At 51.2% G+C, this 16,878-nt stretch overlaps 1 protein-coding gene across 3 annotated transcripts; it reads left to right on the plus strand.

The window, feature by feature from the left end:
• Positions 1-936: 936 nt before the first annotated feature.
• NFATC2IP (nuclear factor of activated T cells 2 interacting protein) lies at positions 937-10,663 on the plus strand. Of its 3 annotated transcripts, XM_058710312.1 has the most exons (9): positions 938-1,381; positions 2,045-2,117; positions 4,325-4,442; positions 5,054-5,134; positions 5,225-5,411; positions 6,610-6,754; positions 6,888-6,997; positions 8,588-8,684; positions 9,880-10,663. In XM_058710312.1, the coding sequence occupies exons 1-9, from the start codon at positions 995-997 to the stop codon at positions 10,044-10,046; spliced, it is 1,365 nt and encodes a 454-aa protein (XP_058566295.1). In that variant the 5' UTR covers positions 938-994; the 3' UTR covers positions 10,047-10,663. The 3 variants fall into 3 exon arrangements, with proteins under 3 accessions (XP_058566294.1, XP_058566295.1, XP_058566292.1); XM_058710311.1 differs by having other exon boundaries at positions 937-1,006; positions 8,588-10,663; XM_058710309.1 differs by having other exon boundaries at positions 944-1,381; positions 8,588-10,663.
• Positions 10,664-16,878: the final 6,215 nt, after the last annotated feature.

Here is a 16,878-nt window from a genome sequence, read left to right on the forward strand (position 1 = left end):
TGGCTGAAGTCGACGCTTAACCGACTGCGCCACCCAGGCGCCCCTAGGTTTGCATTTCAAAAAGATGGCTTTCAGCTCCAGGGAGTCCTGAGTTTTGAGAATTGCAAGAGGCTTATTTAACCACAATAGAGATGTACAATCATTTTACAAGGACGAAGAAAGAAATTCTGAAACAAACGTGGGAGAGAGGGAAGTCACACCCCTTCTTTTCAACAGGGAGAATCAAGCCTCTCATTTTTCACTTGGATTTGTCCCACCAGGTGTTGTTTTCGAGGCGTGTTGTGCTTAGGTGTGTGCTGCGGGCGGGTGTTGCGCGAGGGCGTGTGTTGTGTTAACATTGCGCGTGAAGCCCGTCTGTGGGGGCCGTCGGGTGTGAGGGAGGGTATGTGTGATATGTGTGATGTGGGAGGTGGTTCAGAGTTGAGTGGCGTTGAAGTGCTGGGCCGGGGTGTGTACCGGGTGGGTTCTGCACGGAGCAGGGGCGCGTGTGTCGGGGTGGCGATGAGTGGAATTAGCCCACAACGTAGTCGCGGGAAACGATAACGGCGATAATGGAGAGGACTAAAGCTTGGTTCCGCGGTTTCCAAAAATTCGGAGGCCGTCTTCCTTCACTTTGTAGTCGGAGGGCTTGAGGACTACAATTCCCAGGATGCCCCGCTCGCTCACCAACCAGGAACACGCGTCGATTTAATGGGCAGGCCTGGAGTGGGCTGGTCAGGAAGAGAGGCAGACGACCAATGGGCGAGCCGGAACGAATCGAAAGCCACACTGATTGCGCCGAGGCTGATTGGAATCTTTGGCGCCTTGGTTTCAGTGGTGGATGCATGATGGGCGGATGTAGCGACCAATGAGAAGGCGGGGAGGAGGAGCCAGGGGGTGTGGGCAGGGAGAGGTGTTGACTAGCAGACGGTTTACCCAATGAGGAGCGCAGGTCGCTGAAGGGGGCCGGGCGAGGCGTCTAGAGGCGGTGGACTGTGGTCGGCTGGTGTGTGCCATGGCGGAGCCGGTGAGGAAACGGGGCCGCCGATCCCGGGGCGGCGGTGTCGGCCGAGGGGCTCGCGGGTCCCGGGGCGGCCGGGGCCGGCGTCCTCGCGTCCCTCGGTCTCCAGGCCGGCCCACCCTGGACTCGGTGTTTGTGGACTTGGTCAGCGACAGCGACGAAGATATCCTGGAGGTCGCAACAACGCGCAGCGCTGCGGACTCGGTCGAAGTCCCTCACCCGGAGCCCCCAGTGCCGGCTGCCCCCCGGGACGACAGCGACAGTGACAGCGAAGGGGCGGACGCCCCGCCCGCCGGAGCCCCGCGGGCCCCGGTCAGGCGGCGGCGGCGGCTGCTGCTGGATCCGGGGGAGGCACCGGTTGTTCCGGTGTACTCCGGGAAGGTGCAGCGCGGTCCCCGGGAGGGCTAACGCAGAAGGGCTGGGTCTAGGGACTGCTCAGATTAGGCTTCTGGGATTGGTCTTGGGGGACTAAACGGACGCGGGAGTTGGGGCCTTGGGAGCAGAGAGATGCAGGGTTCCTGAGGTTTCTGCAGTTTGGAGAGTTGAAGAGGTTTGGAGTGTGTTGGGAGTTTGGGATTCCCGGGAGCTGGAGTGTCAGAAGCAGAGAGAGGCTAAGGGGCCGGGATCCCTTATGCTTCTGAGAGGGGCTGGCAGGACCTGGGGCTGGGATTTGGGGCATGTTGGGTTTTGAGGTTGGGGCCCATTGCTAAGGATCCAGGAAGCTGGGGTCATGGAAGTTCAGAGAAGACTGGGGACTCCAGGAAGCTGGGTCCCCTGGTGGGAGGGTGAGCTAGGAAGCTGGGATTCCCCAGGATTCCAAGGTAGCAGGATGGCTAGCCACCTAGTAAGAGCGTAAAAGAAAAACTAATGCCTTAGGGAAAGGGCTTGTAGCAGTAAGGGTACTCTAATTTGGATCTTGTGGAAGCTGGGCTCCTAACTTGACCAGAGAGGACTTGGACTTGAGAGCTGGAGGACGGGATGAGTCATCCTGTTTCCCTTTCAGTAGAAGGAGGACTTGGGACTGATTCACTTTTGTCTTTACAGGTGAAAAGCAGCCTTCATCTCATCCCAGATCACCTGTCCCTCCTGAAACTCTGCCCTCCAGAAGCTGAGGAAGGTAGGGGCAGACTTCCAGAGAGGAGCCCAGTGCTGGCCTCTCTGAGGAAGCTTCCTGGAGTTTACATCTCTGCGGTTTATTATTATTATTTTTAATGTTTATTTATTTTTAAGAGGGAGAGAGAGCATGAGCAGGGGAAGGGCAGAGGGAGAGGGAGAGGGAGAGGGAGACACAGACTCCGAAGCAGGCTCCAGGCTCTGAGCTGTCAGCACAGAGCCCAATGCGGGGCTCAAACTCACAGAACATGAGATCATGACCTGAGCCAAAGTCGGATGCTTAACTGACTGAGCCACCCACGGACGCCAGAAATTCCCAGGCGCTCCTGCAGTTCATATTTTTCCTGAGGCTCAAGGGAAAGGCATGACTCCTTCAACCTAGCCAGACAAAAGCTTCTGTCCTGAAATGAGATGAGTGTTAACCAGGAGGCACAGAAAGGGCTGTCAAACTGCCCTTCCCCCAACCTGATAGGCACAAGAGTGTGCTAATCTCCAGATTTCTAGGCCATCTCCAGAGATTCTGATTCTGTATTCCTGGGGGCAGGGGAGGAGGAGGGGTTGAGAATCTGTAACATCGTGGTACATCTGCAACAAGTTCCTTGGGAACACTCTGGAGCCAGCATGGTGTTCTTTGAATCTTATCAGAACTGGTCCTCCCTCAGTGATGTGATGTTTTGCGAACCACCCAAAGGCAGTGAATAGGAGTCAAGTTTAATGAGGAAGGGATCCAGTGGGCAAATGCAGACCTTGGGCCAAGCCTTCTGTACCGGGAGCAAGTATGGTAGGGTGATCAACAGCTGATTTAGGAACCAGCTGGCCTGGGTTTGAATCTCAGCTCTACCTTTTCGTAGCTGTGCGACCTTGTTTCGGCATCAGAAAACTAGGGGTAATAGTGGTCCTACGCCAGAGGATTTGGGTGAGAATTAATTAGAGAGTATACATAAGGAGCCGTCTCTTGGGCTACATGTATGGTTAGGACAGTACCTGGAACGTAGTCGTGCAAAGGTACTTCTGTCCTTGCTGCTTCAAATGTAGGCCCAGGTGCGCCAGGCGTCTCCCGGGAGCTTGGCAGAAATGCAGAATCTCATGTGTCTACTGGCTGCCACATTTATTGAGGACAGAGTTGCTCAGCCTTGACCTTACTGACATTTGCACTGAGTAATTCTTTGTGGGGACCTGTCCTGTGCATTGTAGGATGTGTAGCAGCATTGTGACCTCTACCCACCAGGGGCCAGCGTCACACACTCCGACTCCCTCCGCCTCCTCATCATGACAACAAAAATTGTCTCGAGACATTGCCACATATCCCTTGGGAGGCAAAATTGCCTCTGGTCGAGAACCACTGATCTAGGATGTATTATCATTGCTTTGTTTTTGCAGTGTTTATTTATATGGTTAATGATGATCTTTGGTTAATGGCAAACAAATGAAAAAAGAGCTTCTGTGTTCTAGAATAAACCTCTAGTTTCCTGTTATAAGGAGTTGTAGTTAAAATGAGTGATTAAAAAAAGATACTAAGTATTACAGAGATATGACAAAATGTGGTAATCATGCTCACATGGAAGAAATTTGAGAAACATGGGCTCAGAGGGCCTATACTGCTCCGTACCTCGTTCCCTCCCTGCGCCATGCCGCCTCCTGCCCCATACCTACGTGGTCTGTCTATGCCCATCCAAGCCAGTACAGGAAGAAAATAAGAGGAACAATTAAAAAAAAAAAAATCATCCTTTGCCAACATCTGGTTTGAAGTTTGTTCTGTCACATACACGGTAGTATGTGCATGTGTCATAAGGAACACGTGTGTATTAAGTAAATAACATATTTCCTAGATCGTGTGTATTTTATATGTGGGCGGCATGTGATCAAAAAAGGAGATTAAGTTAATCATAACTTAGTTGGAGTGGCCCACCTTCCGATCATCCCCACTTCCGTGCCGGCTCGTGCCTTAGCATGAGGTTCAGACACCTCCGCTCATCATTTTCTCTGCACCAGGCATTTCCCTGTGACTCCTGCCCCTTGAGCACTTCCCCAGCATTAGTGTGTGTGTGTGTGTGTGTGTGTGTGTGTGTGTGTGTGTGTGTGTGTGTGTTTCTTGGGACCCCTCAGTCTCCAGCTTTCTCAGGACCTTGTGAAGCCCCTGACTTGCCTCTCCTTGGCCTCTCGCCGCCCTCTCTTAGCCTACCCCTTCCACTTGTCCTCCTTTGTTCCCAGAGGCTGATGTGGCAGATTCTAGCAGTCCGCATGCTGAAGATGCCCCGTTTCCAGATTCGCCCTGGAAGAAGAAGCTGAGGAGTAGAGAGGCAGAAGAGAAGACAAAGGAGGTGTTTCTGTGAGTGAGGCTGGGGCACTGGGACCCCAGGAGCAGAAGGGGAGCCGGGGCGTGGGCTGAGGTGGGCAGGATCCTTGGGTGGCTCGTGAAAGGGTAAGGAGAAGGGATGGAGGGAGTCTTGAGGCTCAGGGAGGAATGAAGTTGTTTTTTTGTAAACATTTTTTTAAAGTTTATTTACTTATTTTAAGTAGGGGAGGGGCAGAGAGAGAGAGGGGAACAGAAGATCCGAAGTGGGCTCTGTGCCGACAGTGGACAGCCCTATGGGGGGCTCGAACTCACGAACTGGGAGATCATGACCTGGGTCGAAGTCGGACGCTTAGCCGACTGAGCCACCCAGGCGCCCCAAGGAAAGCAATTTACCTTAAAAATTAGACATTTTCCTTGCTAATATTTTGGTCCCGTGGGTATAAAAATGATGGCTCAGGTTTTCTCTGACCTTACCTCCCCGTGTCCGTCGGATGATGTCACTGGAAGGTGTTCCCTCTTGATAATCCACTTCCCCGTGTTGGTGCCCAGGACCAAGGAGCTACCTCCTTCGTAGCTCAGGAGGAGACATATGGGACTGGGGTCCCTTCCTCTTCCTCCGTCCCAGCCCTCGCTTCTCTTTGTAGGTTTCAAGACACCTCTCCTTTGTCTCCGCCTCCTCCGAGAACCAAAAGCAGGAAGCATACTCGGGCACTCCAGAAGTTAAGGTACCAAGGGCAGGGGGCTCGCCGGGGTAGAGAGGGGCGGTTTGGTGGGTGGCCCACCCTGGCTGACCCACTGTCCTTCCTGCACCCCAGGGAGGTGAACAAACGCCTGCAAGATCTCCGTTCCTGCCTGAGTCCCAAGCAGCGCCAGGGCCAAGATCACCAGAACCAAGAGGATGAGGTGGTCCTAGTGGAGGGTCCCACCCTTCCATCGAGCCCCCGGCTCTTTCCACTGAAAATCAGGTGCCGGGCTGATGTGGTCAGGTTGCCCATGAGGATGGTAAGTGCCTGAAGGGCCGTGGGAGAGGGGTCCCTGGAGCTGCCTGTGGGCGAGTGTGGTGTCAGGGCAGAAGGGACCGTGTCTTGCTTTCCCCATCCAGCCAGTGCCCTTCCAGGTTCCCCCCCCCATGTCTTGAGTTCGCTCTTCCCTTTGTCTCGATTGTCCTTCCCTCACTCTCTCTTCTCCGGCAAACTTCCCACCCACCCTTCAAGGCTCCACTTAAGCCTCCTGAGAAGCTTTGCTTGGTAGCCCCCTCCTCCGTTCCTTCCCTCGGACCCTGTGCTGCCCCTTAGTGCCTGCTTTTAAACTGTGTTAGTCGGGGCGCCTGGGTGGCGCAGTCGGTTAAGCGTCCGACTTCAACCAGGTCACGATCTCGCGGTCCGTGGGTTCGAGCCCCGCGTCGGGCTCTGGGCTGATGGCTCAGAGCCTGGAGCCTGTTTCCGATTCTGTGTCTCCCTCTCTCTCTGCCCCTCCCCCGTTCATGCTCTGTCTCTCTCTGTCCCAAAAAAATAAATAAAAATAAAAAAAAAAAAAAAAAAAAAAAATTGTTTAAACTGTGTTAGTCACAGATGTCACCTGTTCACTCTGAGCTCCCCCAGCTTCCTGGTGGAAACGACTATTTTTGTAGGGATGAGCCCAATTCCAAAACAAGAGTGACAACAGAAATAACCATTTATTGAGCAGCAGCGACGTGTCAGGCAAGCAGCGAAGCCAGGCCTTGCGAACACGCAGCCCATGGCTTTTATCGACAGCGCGTCTTACTTTTTTTGTCCCGTGGACGCAGAATGCTTTTCAGACGTGTGTTCGTTGCCCCCCACCTCAATGAGTGATTTCATCCAAAGGACCGGTTGCCTGGCTTCTCTTAAATAGGAAGGAGTAGTTGCACTGGCCTGTGCTCCCACACGGCACCCATCAGCCAGAGCTGGGGACAGCTGGCCTGTTAGAGGGGGCGTATGAGATCCAGTTTGCCGCATTCCCCACCCCTGCCCTTTTCCCTCCTAATCCACGGCTGCTTCATTTCTTTGTGTTACCTCCCCGAACCCCATATGGACGTGACTTTATTCTGTATTTTGCCAGGTAAATCTATGGGACTCCCAGCTGAGAAGCTCAGCGGGTAGCAAAGGCCAGAAACGTGGGGGGGGAGGGGGGGCGGGGCACGTCAGGAGGTGGCCTCCTTTGCTTCTTGTCCCCTCGCCAGTCGGAGCCCCTACAGAGTGTGGTGGACCACATGGCCACCCATCTCGGGGTGTCCCCAAGCAGGATCCTTTTGCTCTTCGGAGAGACAGAGCTGTCCCCTACTGCCACTCCCAGGACCCTAAAGCTTGGAGTGGCTGACATCATTGGTGAGAGGAAGGCAGGGAGGTGGAGCCTTGAGGAGGCTTTGGCCACAGGGAGGGGATAGAGGAAAAGGCCCAGAGGGGGCCTGCTTCCAGTCCCCCCCGCTTAAGCCTGGCTTCCCGATCCTGCCTCCCACAGACTGCGTGGTGCTAGCAAGTTCTCCGGAGACCTCAGAGATGTCCCGCCTGCTCCAGCTGCGGGTGCAGGGCAAGGAGAAACACCAGATGCTGGAAGTCTCGCTGTCTCCGGTGAGTGGGAGAGATGGCTGTCTGGGCCCCTCACCCTTTCCTCTGCTGACCGTGTCTCTCTGGTCAGTTACCAGCGGGTGGCTCCCCCCGAGTCCCGAGCAGTTTGGGTTCCTGCCCGTCCTAGAGAGTGGGGAGAGCCCACTGTTCAGCTTTGCTCCCCCTCATGCTGGGAACCTCTGCTCTAGTCTCCCGACTCCTGCTTAAAATGGAAAGGACCCTTGGACGGTAACCAATGAAACAGAACAATAGCGCCAGGCTTCTGAGTGACAGTCCCCATGCTAGAGATAATTAACTTGCCAGTCAGGGTGTTGGTGAACTTCACCGTGACATTGCATGGAAACCACTGTCGTTGCCCTCGTTTAACACATAGGGACACGGGTCTAGAGAGGCGGGATAATTTGCAGTGTCTGTTCCTGGGGCTGCTGTAGCAAAATGCCATAAACCGGGTGGCTTAAAACAACCGTATTCTCACACGGTCCTAGAGGCCAGGAGTCGAAGCTGAGTGCTCAGCAGGGGCCGTGCTCTGTCTGAGGCTCCGGGCAGAAACGCTCCTTGCTTCTTCCTGACTCCTGGAGGTGGCCGCCGGTCCTGGGCACTTCTTGGCCTGCCGCTGCACCTGCCCCCTCCCTCAGTGTCTGCCTCTGTCGTCACGGGGTGTCCTCCCTGTGTGTCTCTGCCTGTGTGTTTTCTTGCAAGGATGCCAGACACTGCTGCCCACCCTCAGCGAGTGTGCCCTTGACTTCACCTGATTACATCCTCAAAGGCCCTGTTTCCCATCTGGAAATGGGAAATGGTCACATTCACACTTACCAGGGCCCTTGCCCAAGGTCACACATGAGCTGAGTGGGAGAGCCTGGCCTGCAGCTCGGGCCATCCTCACTCTAGGATCTGGGCTGTCTTCTTCACTGCAACAGATGCCTCCATTGGTAGGTGAGGAGCTTGGGGCTTGCAGAACCCACCTGACCCGGAGCCTGCAGCCTAAGCCTTAGCCTCTGTGGCCCGTTCCCCTAGAGAGGGACCCGGCTGTGCTAGCTTCTCTGTCCACTCGCCTTCCCCTCCGTGGGCTCTGACTTGATTTGTCCCCTTGTCCTCTCTGTCCTGAGTTCTCTGTCCATCTCTATAAGTTCTCATCCCCTCTTCAAATTTTTTTTTCTTAAGATTTTTTTAATTGAAAATTTTTAATGTTTAGTAATTTTTTATTGTGAGGTTTTTTTAATTTTTTTAATGCTTATTTATTTTTGAGAGAGAGAGAGAGCGAGAGACAGAGCATGAGCAGGAGAGGCAGAGAGAGCGGGAGACACAAAATCCAAAGCAGGCTCCAGGCTTCAAGCTGTCAGCACAGAGCCTAATGCGGGGCTCGAACTCACAAACCGTGAGACTGTGACCTGAGCCGAAGTCAGACGCTCATCTGACTGAGCCACCCAGGCACCCCGTTAAAGATTTTATTTTTAAGTCACCTCTACACCCAACATGAGGCTCAACCCCTTGAGCGTCACATGTTCTATTGACTGAGCCATCCAGGCACCCCCTCCCCTCCCCTCCACCCCATCTTTTCGAATTCTTACATCCATTTTTTTCTTCTCTGTCCAGGATTCTCCTCTCAAGACCCTCATGTCCCGCTACGAGGAGGCCATGGGACTCTCAGGCCACAAGCTCTCCTTCTTCTTTGATGGGACAAAGCTTTCAGGCAAGGAGCTGCCCGCTGATCTGGGCATGGAATCTGGGGACCTCATCGAGGTCTGGGGCTGAAACCCCGCGCCCTGTTTTGACGTGCCGCCTGGACTTGGGGGAGGACAGCTGCCCCTTTTGGCCCTGTATGGGCTTATCTTTAAGCTGAAGCAAAATCTAGCAGCGAACTTTGACCCCCTCTCCCGTTGACCCTGGTTTCAAGCCGTTAGTTACTTGGTTAGTTGTGTGGTTGCTCTTGCCATCCTGGGTGGACTGTGGCTCCGCCCACTGGGTATGCTGCGTTCGCAGCCCCCCGGGACACGGGGAAGGTATCCGTCACTCCCACCGAGCCCCTTTCCTTCCTGGAAATGTTTTTATGCAAATGTTTTTATGCAAGTGCTCCTATTTAGAGCGAGTGGGAATAAACGAGGGGTGGGTGTGGATTCCAGGCCTGGGATGTCTGGGAGCTGGGACCAGCAGTGGCCCCAGGGGGCTAGCAGGTAAAGTTTGAGGCACCTACACGAGTGTGGTTCCCCGGCCTGCGGGAAGATAAATGGTCCAGGCCCCACACGCGCTCACTTAAGCCCAGGCAGACAGGGTCTAGTGGATCCTCAGCTTTGGATGTCTTCCTCATCCCAGGACCCTTTATAGGCACCTTCCTGAGGCACACACGTTGTTTAAGACATAATTGAACACCTCGAGCTCTTTTTGTTTGGATCTCCCGATGCTAGTCCACGAAAGGCTTCTCTGGTTTTACGGCTGTCTCTTCCCTGCTCATGCCAGCCTAAGCACCCATTCGAGTGTGCGGATCGCGCGTCTTTGAATACAAACGCATCCTCGTAAGACGCACTGATGTGTGTGTTGAATACACTTTTGCCACGTGCGGTAGCGCCGTGCTGTAGATCTCGTGCTGTTTCTTTCCTCACTCAATACGTGGTGCTTATTCTACGTGGGATTCATCGCTCGAAGGGCTCGTTGGTGTTCCTCAGGGGGCCTCGGCTGCATCTTATACGTTCATAGGTCTCCTTCCGCGCTTGCGTGGCGGGTTCTCCAACATAAGCCCCCAGGATGGGATTACGGGGCGGACGGGTTAATTTCCCTGTGGTTCTACCAAATTTTTCTCACGAATGGCCACGGAGCCTCCCCCTGGAGGGTCCCCGTTTCTCCTCATCCTCACCAGCTCTGTTACTGCCCTGCTTTCCAACTTTTGCCAGCCTGTGGGGAGGAAAGTGGCGCCGTGTTTCAACGCACATCCATCCGCTCACCGGCACTGCCAGGAATTTCTTCGCGCGTGCCCAGCCCCCTTTCGGGCTCCCTTTCTGTGCGCTGCCCTGACGGCTGCCGACGGCTCGCGGACCGGCACTCGTGCTTGATTCTTTAGGGGTGTCCTTCACCGAACAGAAATTGTCAGTTTGGATGTTACGTGCGTGAACTATTTTGTCGTATCATTTGTTGCTTTTTGATTTCTTATTTAAAAGTCGTTTAGATATTTTACATGTTCTGCTCTTGGCTCCTTAGTTTGCCCTTGCACGTTTCGGCCACTAAGTAGGGCTGAGGTCCAGCCATCACACCCCGCTATGCACGTCGGCTGGCCTCTGTTCTGTGTGGGCGAACATTTGTTCGCATCGGCTGATTCCGGGCTGTACCGGCTGCCGAATATTGAATATTACTTTTAAACTTTGCCTATGAGATCCAGGTTTTATTTTCATCACAGAATGAGCCAGACTTCTCAGCGCTGTCTACTAATAAAGCCATTAATTTTCCACTGATACGTGGTATAATTCTGACAAAAGTATGTCACCTTCTAAAAACTTCTTTTGTTGGAACGTGGCATTCCTTTGACCTTACAATGTGAGAAAAATAGAAGCCTCTATAACATTGAAATAATCCACGATATGGCATAACTCATTTTTTTCCGATCTTATTTTGTCCATTAATACGTTTGGACACGTTAAAATTGTGTATTCGGCCTTAACAAAATAAACGGGAGTACATTCACCTTGCGTCTCCTTGAGGGTTTCTGTCTTTGTAACCCCCCACCCCCACAGGACCCCCCCACTACAGCCCCTGTGACAGTCCATTAGTTGTCACCTTGCATCCATTGTTACTCCTTCCAGGGTAACAGAGACCCCGGTTTTTAGCAAAGCACGGAGACTTCAGAGGGAGGACAGCCAGCCTCCGTTGTAGCCAGCTGCCAGTTCAGGCTGGTGGGTGTAAGGGGGAGAGGGGCGCACCTCGCAGAACATTTCCCAAAGAGGGCGGCAGGAACCCCTCTCCTTCGCTGTCTTCCTGCTGCTGGACGTAGAACAGCCCTGCGAACACGAGGCGACCTTGGGGAAAGAAGCCGTGCAGGTGGCACAGGACACGGAGAGATGGAGCCCAGGCCCCAGCCTCTCTGCAGCGTCCTACCAGTCCTCCACTGCTGACCTCTGGGCTTTCCTGGGAGGGGGAGCTGCTTCCGTCCGGCCTAAATCACTGCTATTTGAGGATTTCTGTCTCTGGTAACCCAGCCCAGTTCCAGCCCCAGGATGTTGCCATTGCAACATTGTAGTGAGCCCATTGGGGTCCCTGGCTGAGATTTTTCTCAGGTTTCTCTCCAGGAGTAGAATCACCGGTCACTGAACGTGTATCCTCCCGCCTGGTCTCTCTTCAGCAGTGCCAGGTTGCTGACCACAGTGACTGGACCTCTTTATAAATCCATTAGCAAGTGCTAGAAGATTCCGGTTTCTTCTTCCCCAGCCCTGAATCTGGGGAGGAGATGGGAAAGACTACTTATTTTATTTTTAAAAAAAATTTTTTTTTTTCAACGTTTTTTATTTATTTTTGGGACAGAGAGAGACAGAGCATGAACGGGGGAGGGGCAGAGAGAGAGGGAGACACAGAATCGGAAACAGGCTCCAGGCTCCGAGCCATCAGCCCAGAGCCCGACGCGGGGCTCGAACTCACGGACCGCGAGATCGTGACCTGGCTGAAGTCGGACGCTCAACCGACTGCGCCACCCAGGCGCCCCTAAAGACTACTTATTTTAAAAGAATTTGCATTTCTTCTATGTTGAGAGGTTATTCATCCTTTTGATCAAAGGGATTGATCACTTCTCAGGTGGTCATTTTATTTTATTTTAAAATGTTATTTATTTTTATGGATTTTATTATTTTTTAAAATAATTTTTAAAAGTTTATTTATTATTGAGAGAGAGAGAGAGAGAGTATAAGCTGGGGAGAAGCAGAGAGAGGGAGACACAGAATCTAAAGCAGGCTCCAGATTCCGAGCTTTCAGCACAGAGCCCGATATGGGGCTCGAACCCACAGACCCACAGACCTTAAGATCATGACCTGAGCTGAAGTCAGACACCTAACCAGTCAGCCATCTAGGTGTCCCTTAAGGATTTTATTTTTAAGCAATCTCTTACACCCAACATGGGTCTCTAACTCACAATCCAGAGATCAAGAGTCACACCCTCCACCAACTGAGCCAAACTGGCGCCCCTATTTTCTTTTCTTTTTTCTTTTCTTTTTTTTTTTTTTTTTTTTAAGATTTTTTAAAGACTTTTTTAAAGACTGATCTCTGCACCCAATGTGAGGCTTGAACTTACAACCCCAATATCAAGAGTCCCATGCTCTTCCCACTGAGCCAGCCAGGTGGCCTGTCAGGTGGTCTTTCTGAACTCACCCAAAAAAACCAAAAACAAAGCCAACAAACAGGGGTGCCTGGGTGGCTCAGTAGGCTAAGCTTCTGACTTCGGCTCAGGGCACGACCTTGCAGTTCATGAGTTCAGGCTCCGCGTTGGGCTCTGTGCCGACAGCTCCGAGCCTGGAGCCTACTTCGGATTCTGTGTCTCCCTCTCTCTCTGTCCCTCCCCAGTTCATGCTCTGTCTCTCTCTCAAAAATAAACATTAAAAAAAACAAAAAAAACAAAAAAACCCACAACACTCTCCTGATGAAAAACCTTCAAAACTGGGGTGCCTGGGTGGCTTAGTCAGTTAGGCACCCGACTTCGACTCATGAGTTCGAGCCCTGACAGCTCAGGGCTCTGACAGCTCAGAGCCTGGAGCCTGCTTCGGATTCTCTCTGTCTCTCTGCCCCTCCCCTGCTCACGCTCTGTCTCAAAAATAAACGTTAACAAATTTTTTTAAAAAACACCTTCAAAATTGTAGTAGGCCCTTACTCGGTGTCACATGCGAAGCTTGGTACTTTTCGTGATCTCATTCATCCAAAGAGCACCTAGGAGGTAGGTGGTGTATTATTCCCATTCTCCAGAAGAGAAACAGAAGCACAGATTAGTGAACCCGCCCCAAACCTCACAGCCGCCGGGCGCAGAGCCAGATGGAAGGCCAGGTGGGCCTGATCTACGTCAAGACCCGTGCTGCTCACGCTGGAACCTGCACACAAGTGAGCTGGGAAGCTTGTGGAAACACGTGGCGTCAGCAGTTCTGGGGTGCGGCCCGAGATGTTGCCGTTCTAACGAGCTCCTAGGGGTTTTCGCCGTGCTGGCCACACTTGGGGTAGCAGGATGCTGTTTTGCTTTTTTTTTTTTTCTATAGCCTCACAGCCTCCCATCTCCCCACCCCTGCCATTCCTTCCGGAAGCCCCCCCCCCCCCCCCCCCCGCGCCATGGGACTGGCCATGTCCTCTGTGTGTCCCCACCTCAGTCCGGAACAGGGGTCTGGCTCAGCGGACTCTTCCTGCCCATCGATCTCTTTCTCCGGTGCTAGACTGTAAGCTCCTTGAAAATAAATACCCTATCTTGTTCTTCTCAAACATCCCTAGCTCGGGGTCTGATACCTAGTAGTTAGTTACCTGACAAATGTTTGTTGAATGAACAACTTCCTCATCGCATGAGCCAGAAACCCGTGTCACTCTGGACACCTCTTAACCCCCATATCCTCTCTGTCACCCACAGCTGCCCTAGGTGGCTAAGAGCGACTCACGTCCCTCCATCCCACCGAGGCCTGCAGCCCGGTCTCCTGCTGCAGCCGCCTGACAAGTTCTGCCGCCCCTTTGGCCCCCTCCAACCCAAGGACAGTGTAGCCAGTGTAGCCAGAAGGATCTTAAATGCAAATCCAATTTTAAAATGAAGGAAATGCTTCACGTGTCCTAGGCCCCAGGCCCAGCCTGGCCCCTGCCTGCTCCCTGGCCGGCCTCCCTCCCCTCACCGTCCTCCACGCTGCCCTCCTTTCAGATTCTTGTGTCCATTATGCTTCCTTCTGTGGCCTTTGCACAAGCTTTCCACTGCCTGGAAATGTTTTTTCTCCCCTCCTAGGAAGTCAGTGTTTGCCGCGCCCCCGTATCTGAGCTCAAGGATCACTTCCTCAGCAAGACTCTCAACCTCCCTGACCAGGTCAAATGCCCCTGTTATCAAGTCCTTGTCATACCCATACACCTGTCTTTGTTATTTTATTTTATTTTATTTTATTTTATTTTATTTTATTTCATTTTATTTATTATTTATTCATTATTTAGTTTACTTATTTATTTATTTGAGGAGAGAGGAAGAGAGAGAGGGAGAGAGAGAATCCCAAGCAGGCTCCGTGCTGTCAGCTTGGAGCCCAACGCAGGGCTTGAACCCACAAACTGTGAGATCATGACCTGAGCCGAAACCAAGAGTCAGACACTTAACTGACTGAGCCACCCAGGTGCCCCCAGATGTCATTTTTTTGTGGCACTTGTCATAGGTGAACTTTTTTTTCCCCAAGAAATTTCACATATATTTTCCAGACCAGTTTCCAAATCAGGTAGAGCAAAAAGTTGGGCTCCAGTTTAAACCAATAGACCTGTACAGACAGATTTATTTATCTGACCTAAAAGTAATTTTATTTTATTTTATTTTATTTAAAAAAAATTTTTTTTAACATTTATTTATTTTTGAGACAGAGAGAGACAGAGCATGAACGGGGGAGGGTCAGAGAAGGGAGACAGAATCCGAAACAGGCTCCAGGCTCTGAGCTGTCAGCACAAAGCCGGACGCGGGGCTCGAACTCACGGACCACGAGATCATGACCTGAGGTGCAGTCGGCCACCCAACCCACTGAGCCACCCAGGCGCCCCCCTAAAAGTAATTTTATTCCAGAAATCCATCAAATTGAAAAAGCCTGAGCCCAGGGATGAGCACAATGTTTTTTTCCATTTGGCAAAAACAATTAGCATAAAGATATTTGCCTTTATAACCAAAAAGTTTTATTTTCATTAATGTCCAGTGGTACTGTATTTGGATCACAGGCTTTTTTAAAAATAATTTTTAGGGGCGCCTGGGTGGCTCAGTCGGTTGAGCGTCCGACTTCGGCTCAGGGCATGATCTCGCGGTTTTATGAGTTCGAGCCCTGCATCAAGCTGTGTGCGGACAGCTTGGAACCTGGAACCTGTTTCGGATTCTGTGTCTCCTTCTCTCTCTGCCCCTCCCCCTTTTGTGCTGTGTCTCTATCAAAAATAAATGAATGTAAAAAAAAAATTAAAATAATTTTTAACTTTATTGGAGTTTAATTTACATGCCTAACCATTCACTCACTTGAACTGTAAAGTTCATGAGTCTTAGTAGATGTACACGGCCCGGAAATGGTTCCCCAGGCCATTTGCATAATCTCCTCCCCCTGACCCCATTGTATGAATATACTATTCACCTGTTGGTGGACACTCGGGGCTTTTTCATTCTGGAGGCTATCATGAATAATGATTCTTTTAAAAAAATGTTTATTGGGGCGCCTGGGTGGCGCAGTCGGTTAAGCGTCCGACTTCAGCCAGGTCACGATCTCGCGGTCCGTGAGTTCGAGCCCCGCGTCAGGCTCTGGGCTGATGGCTCGGAGCCTGTTTCCGATTCTGTGTCTCCCTCTCTCTCTGCCCCTCCCCCGTTCATGCTCTGTCTCTCTCTGTCCCAAAAATAAATAAAAAAAAACGTTGAAAAAAAAAATTAAAAAAAAAAAATAATAAAATAAAAAAATGTTTATTTATTTTGAGGTGGGGGAGGGGCAGAGAGAGAGAGGGAGAGAGAGAGAGAATCCTCAGCAGGCTCCATACCTGGCACGGAGCCCAACGTGGGGCTCCATCCCACAACCACGAGATGGTGACCCAAGCCAAAATCAAGAGACAGACGCTCAACTGACTGAGCCACCCAGGGGGCCCAGTAATGCTTCTTATGTATATTTGCATACAGGGTGTTTTGTAGCAGCATGTTTTCAATTCTCCTAGGTGATCATCTCCGATGATACCTAGGAGTGGAGTATTGGGCAAATGTGTGTTTAATTTTGAAGGAAACTGCCGGTTTTCTAAAGTAGCTGTGCTATTTGCATTCCTACAAGTACCGTGTGAGGGTCTTAGTTGCTCCATATCATTTCCAGTACTTGGTGTGATCAGTTTTTCTTTTTTTTAAAAGCTATTCTCACATAGTGATATTGTGGTCTTAATTTGTATTTTCCACAATGACTAACAATGTCATATACTTGTTGGCCATTCATGTATCTCTTGTGAAAGTCTGTAGAAATCTATTGCCCATTTATTTTTTTTTTTTTTAATTTTTTTTTTCAACGTTTTTTATTTATTTTTGGGACAGAGAGAGACATAGCATGAACGGGGGAGGGGCAGAGAGAGAGGGAGACACAGAACCGGAAACAGGCTCCAGGCTCCGAGCCATCAGCCCAGAGCCTGACGCGGGGCTCGAACTCACGGACCGCGAGATCGTGACCTGGCTGAAGTCGGACGCTTAACCGACTGCGCCACCCAGGCGCCCCTCTATTGCCCATTTAAAAAATTGTGTTATTCTCTTTAGTTTTAAGAGTTGTTTACATATCGAAATATATGTCCCTTGTCAGATGCGTGCTTTGCAAATATTCTCTTTCAAACTGTGGCTTGCCTTTTCACAGGTGCGATTTTACATATGTGTGGATATCTGTCTCCTCCAGATCAGCCTCCTGAGGGTAGGGACTCAATCTGCATTGTCTGACACCTGGCGTAATGCCAGGAACAAGTAATGGTTTGTTGAGTACATTTGAGGACCACAATCAGAAGTTCCTTTCCATCTCTTTCTTTCCGTTAGACCCTCAGGGGAGACCAGGCTTAGGTTATAAAACATGAAATATCTCATGGGGTGTCACAAATGAAGGGTATTTGTGACTCAAATGGTTTCTTCCCTCTCTTCTTCTTCTTCTTCTTCTTCTTCTTCTTCTTCTTCTTCTTCTTCTTCTTCTTCTTCTTCTAAGTTTATTTATTTATTTAGAGAGAGAGCA

The sequence above is a fragment of the Neofelis nebulosa genome, chromosome 18, assembly GCF_028018385.1.
Source record: "Neofelis nebulosa isolate mNeoNeb1 chromosome 18, mNeoNeb1.pri, whole genome shotgun sequence".
In the NCBI taxonomy this organism is placed as follows: domain Eukaryota; kingdom Metazoa; phylum Chordata; class Mammalia; order Carnivora; family Felidae; genus Neofelis; species Neofelis nebulosa.

Excerpts from the sequence above, each read along its gene's own strand:
- NFATC2IP (XM_058710312.1), top strand. The coding sequence starts at position 995 with ATGGCGGAGCCGGTGAGGAAACGGGGCCGCCGATCCCGGGGCGGCGGT. Across the intron at positions 5,135-5,224 it reads CGGGCACTCCAGAAGTTAAG|GGAGGTGAACAAACGCCTGC; the intron begins GTACCAAGGGCA and ends CCTGCACCCCAG. Across the intron at positions 8,685-9,879 it reads TGATGGGACAAAGCTTTCAG|CCTGTGGGGAGGAAAGTGGC; the intron begins GCAAGGAGCTGC and ends AACTTTTGCCAG.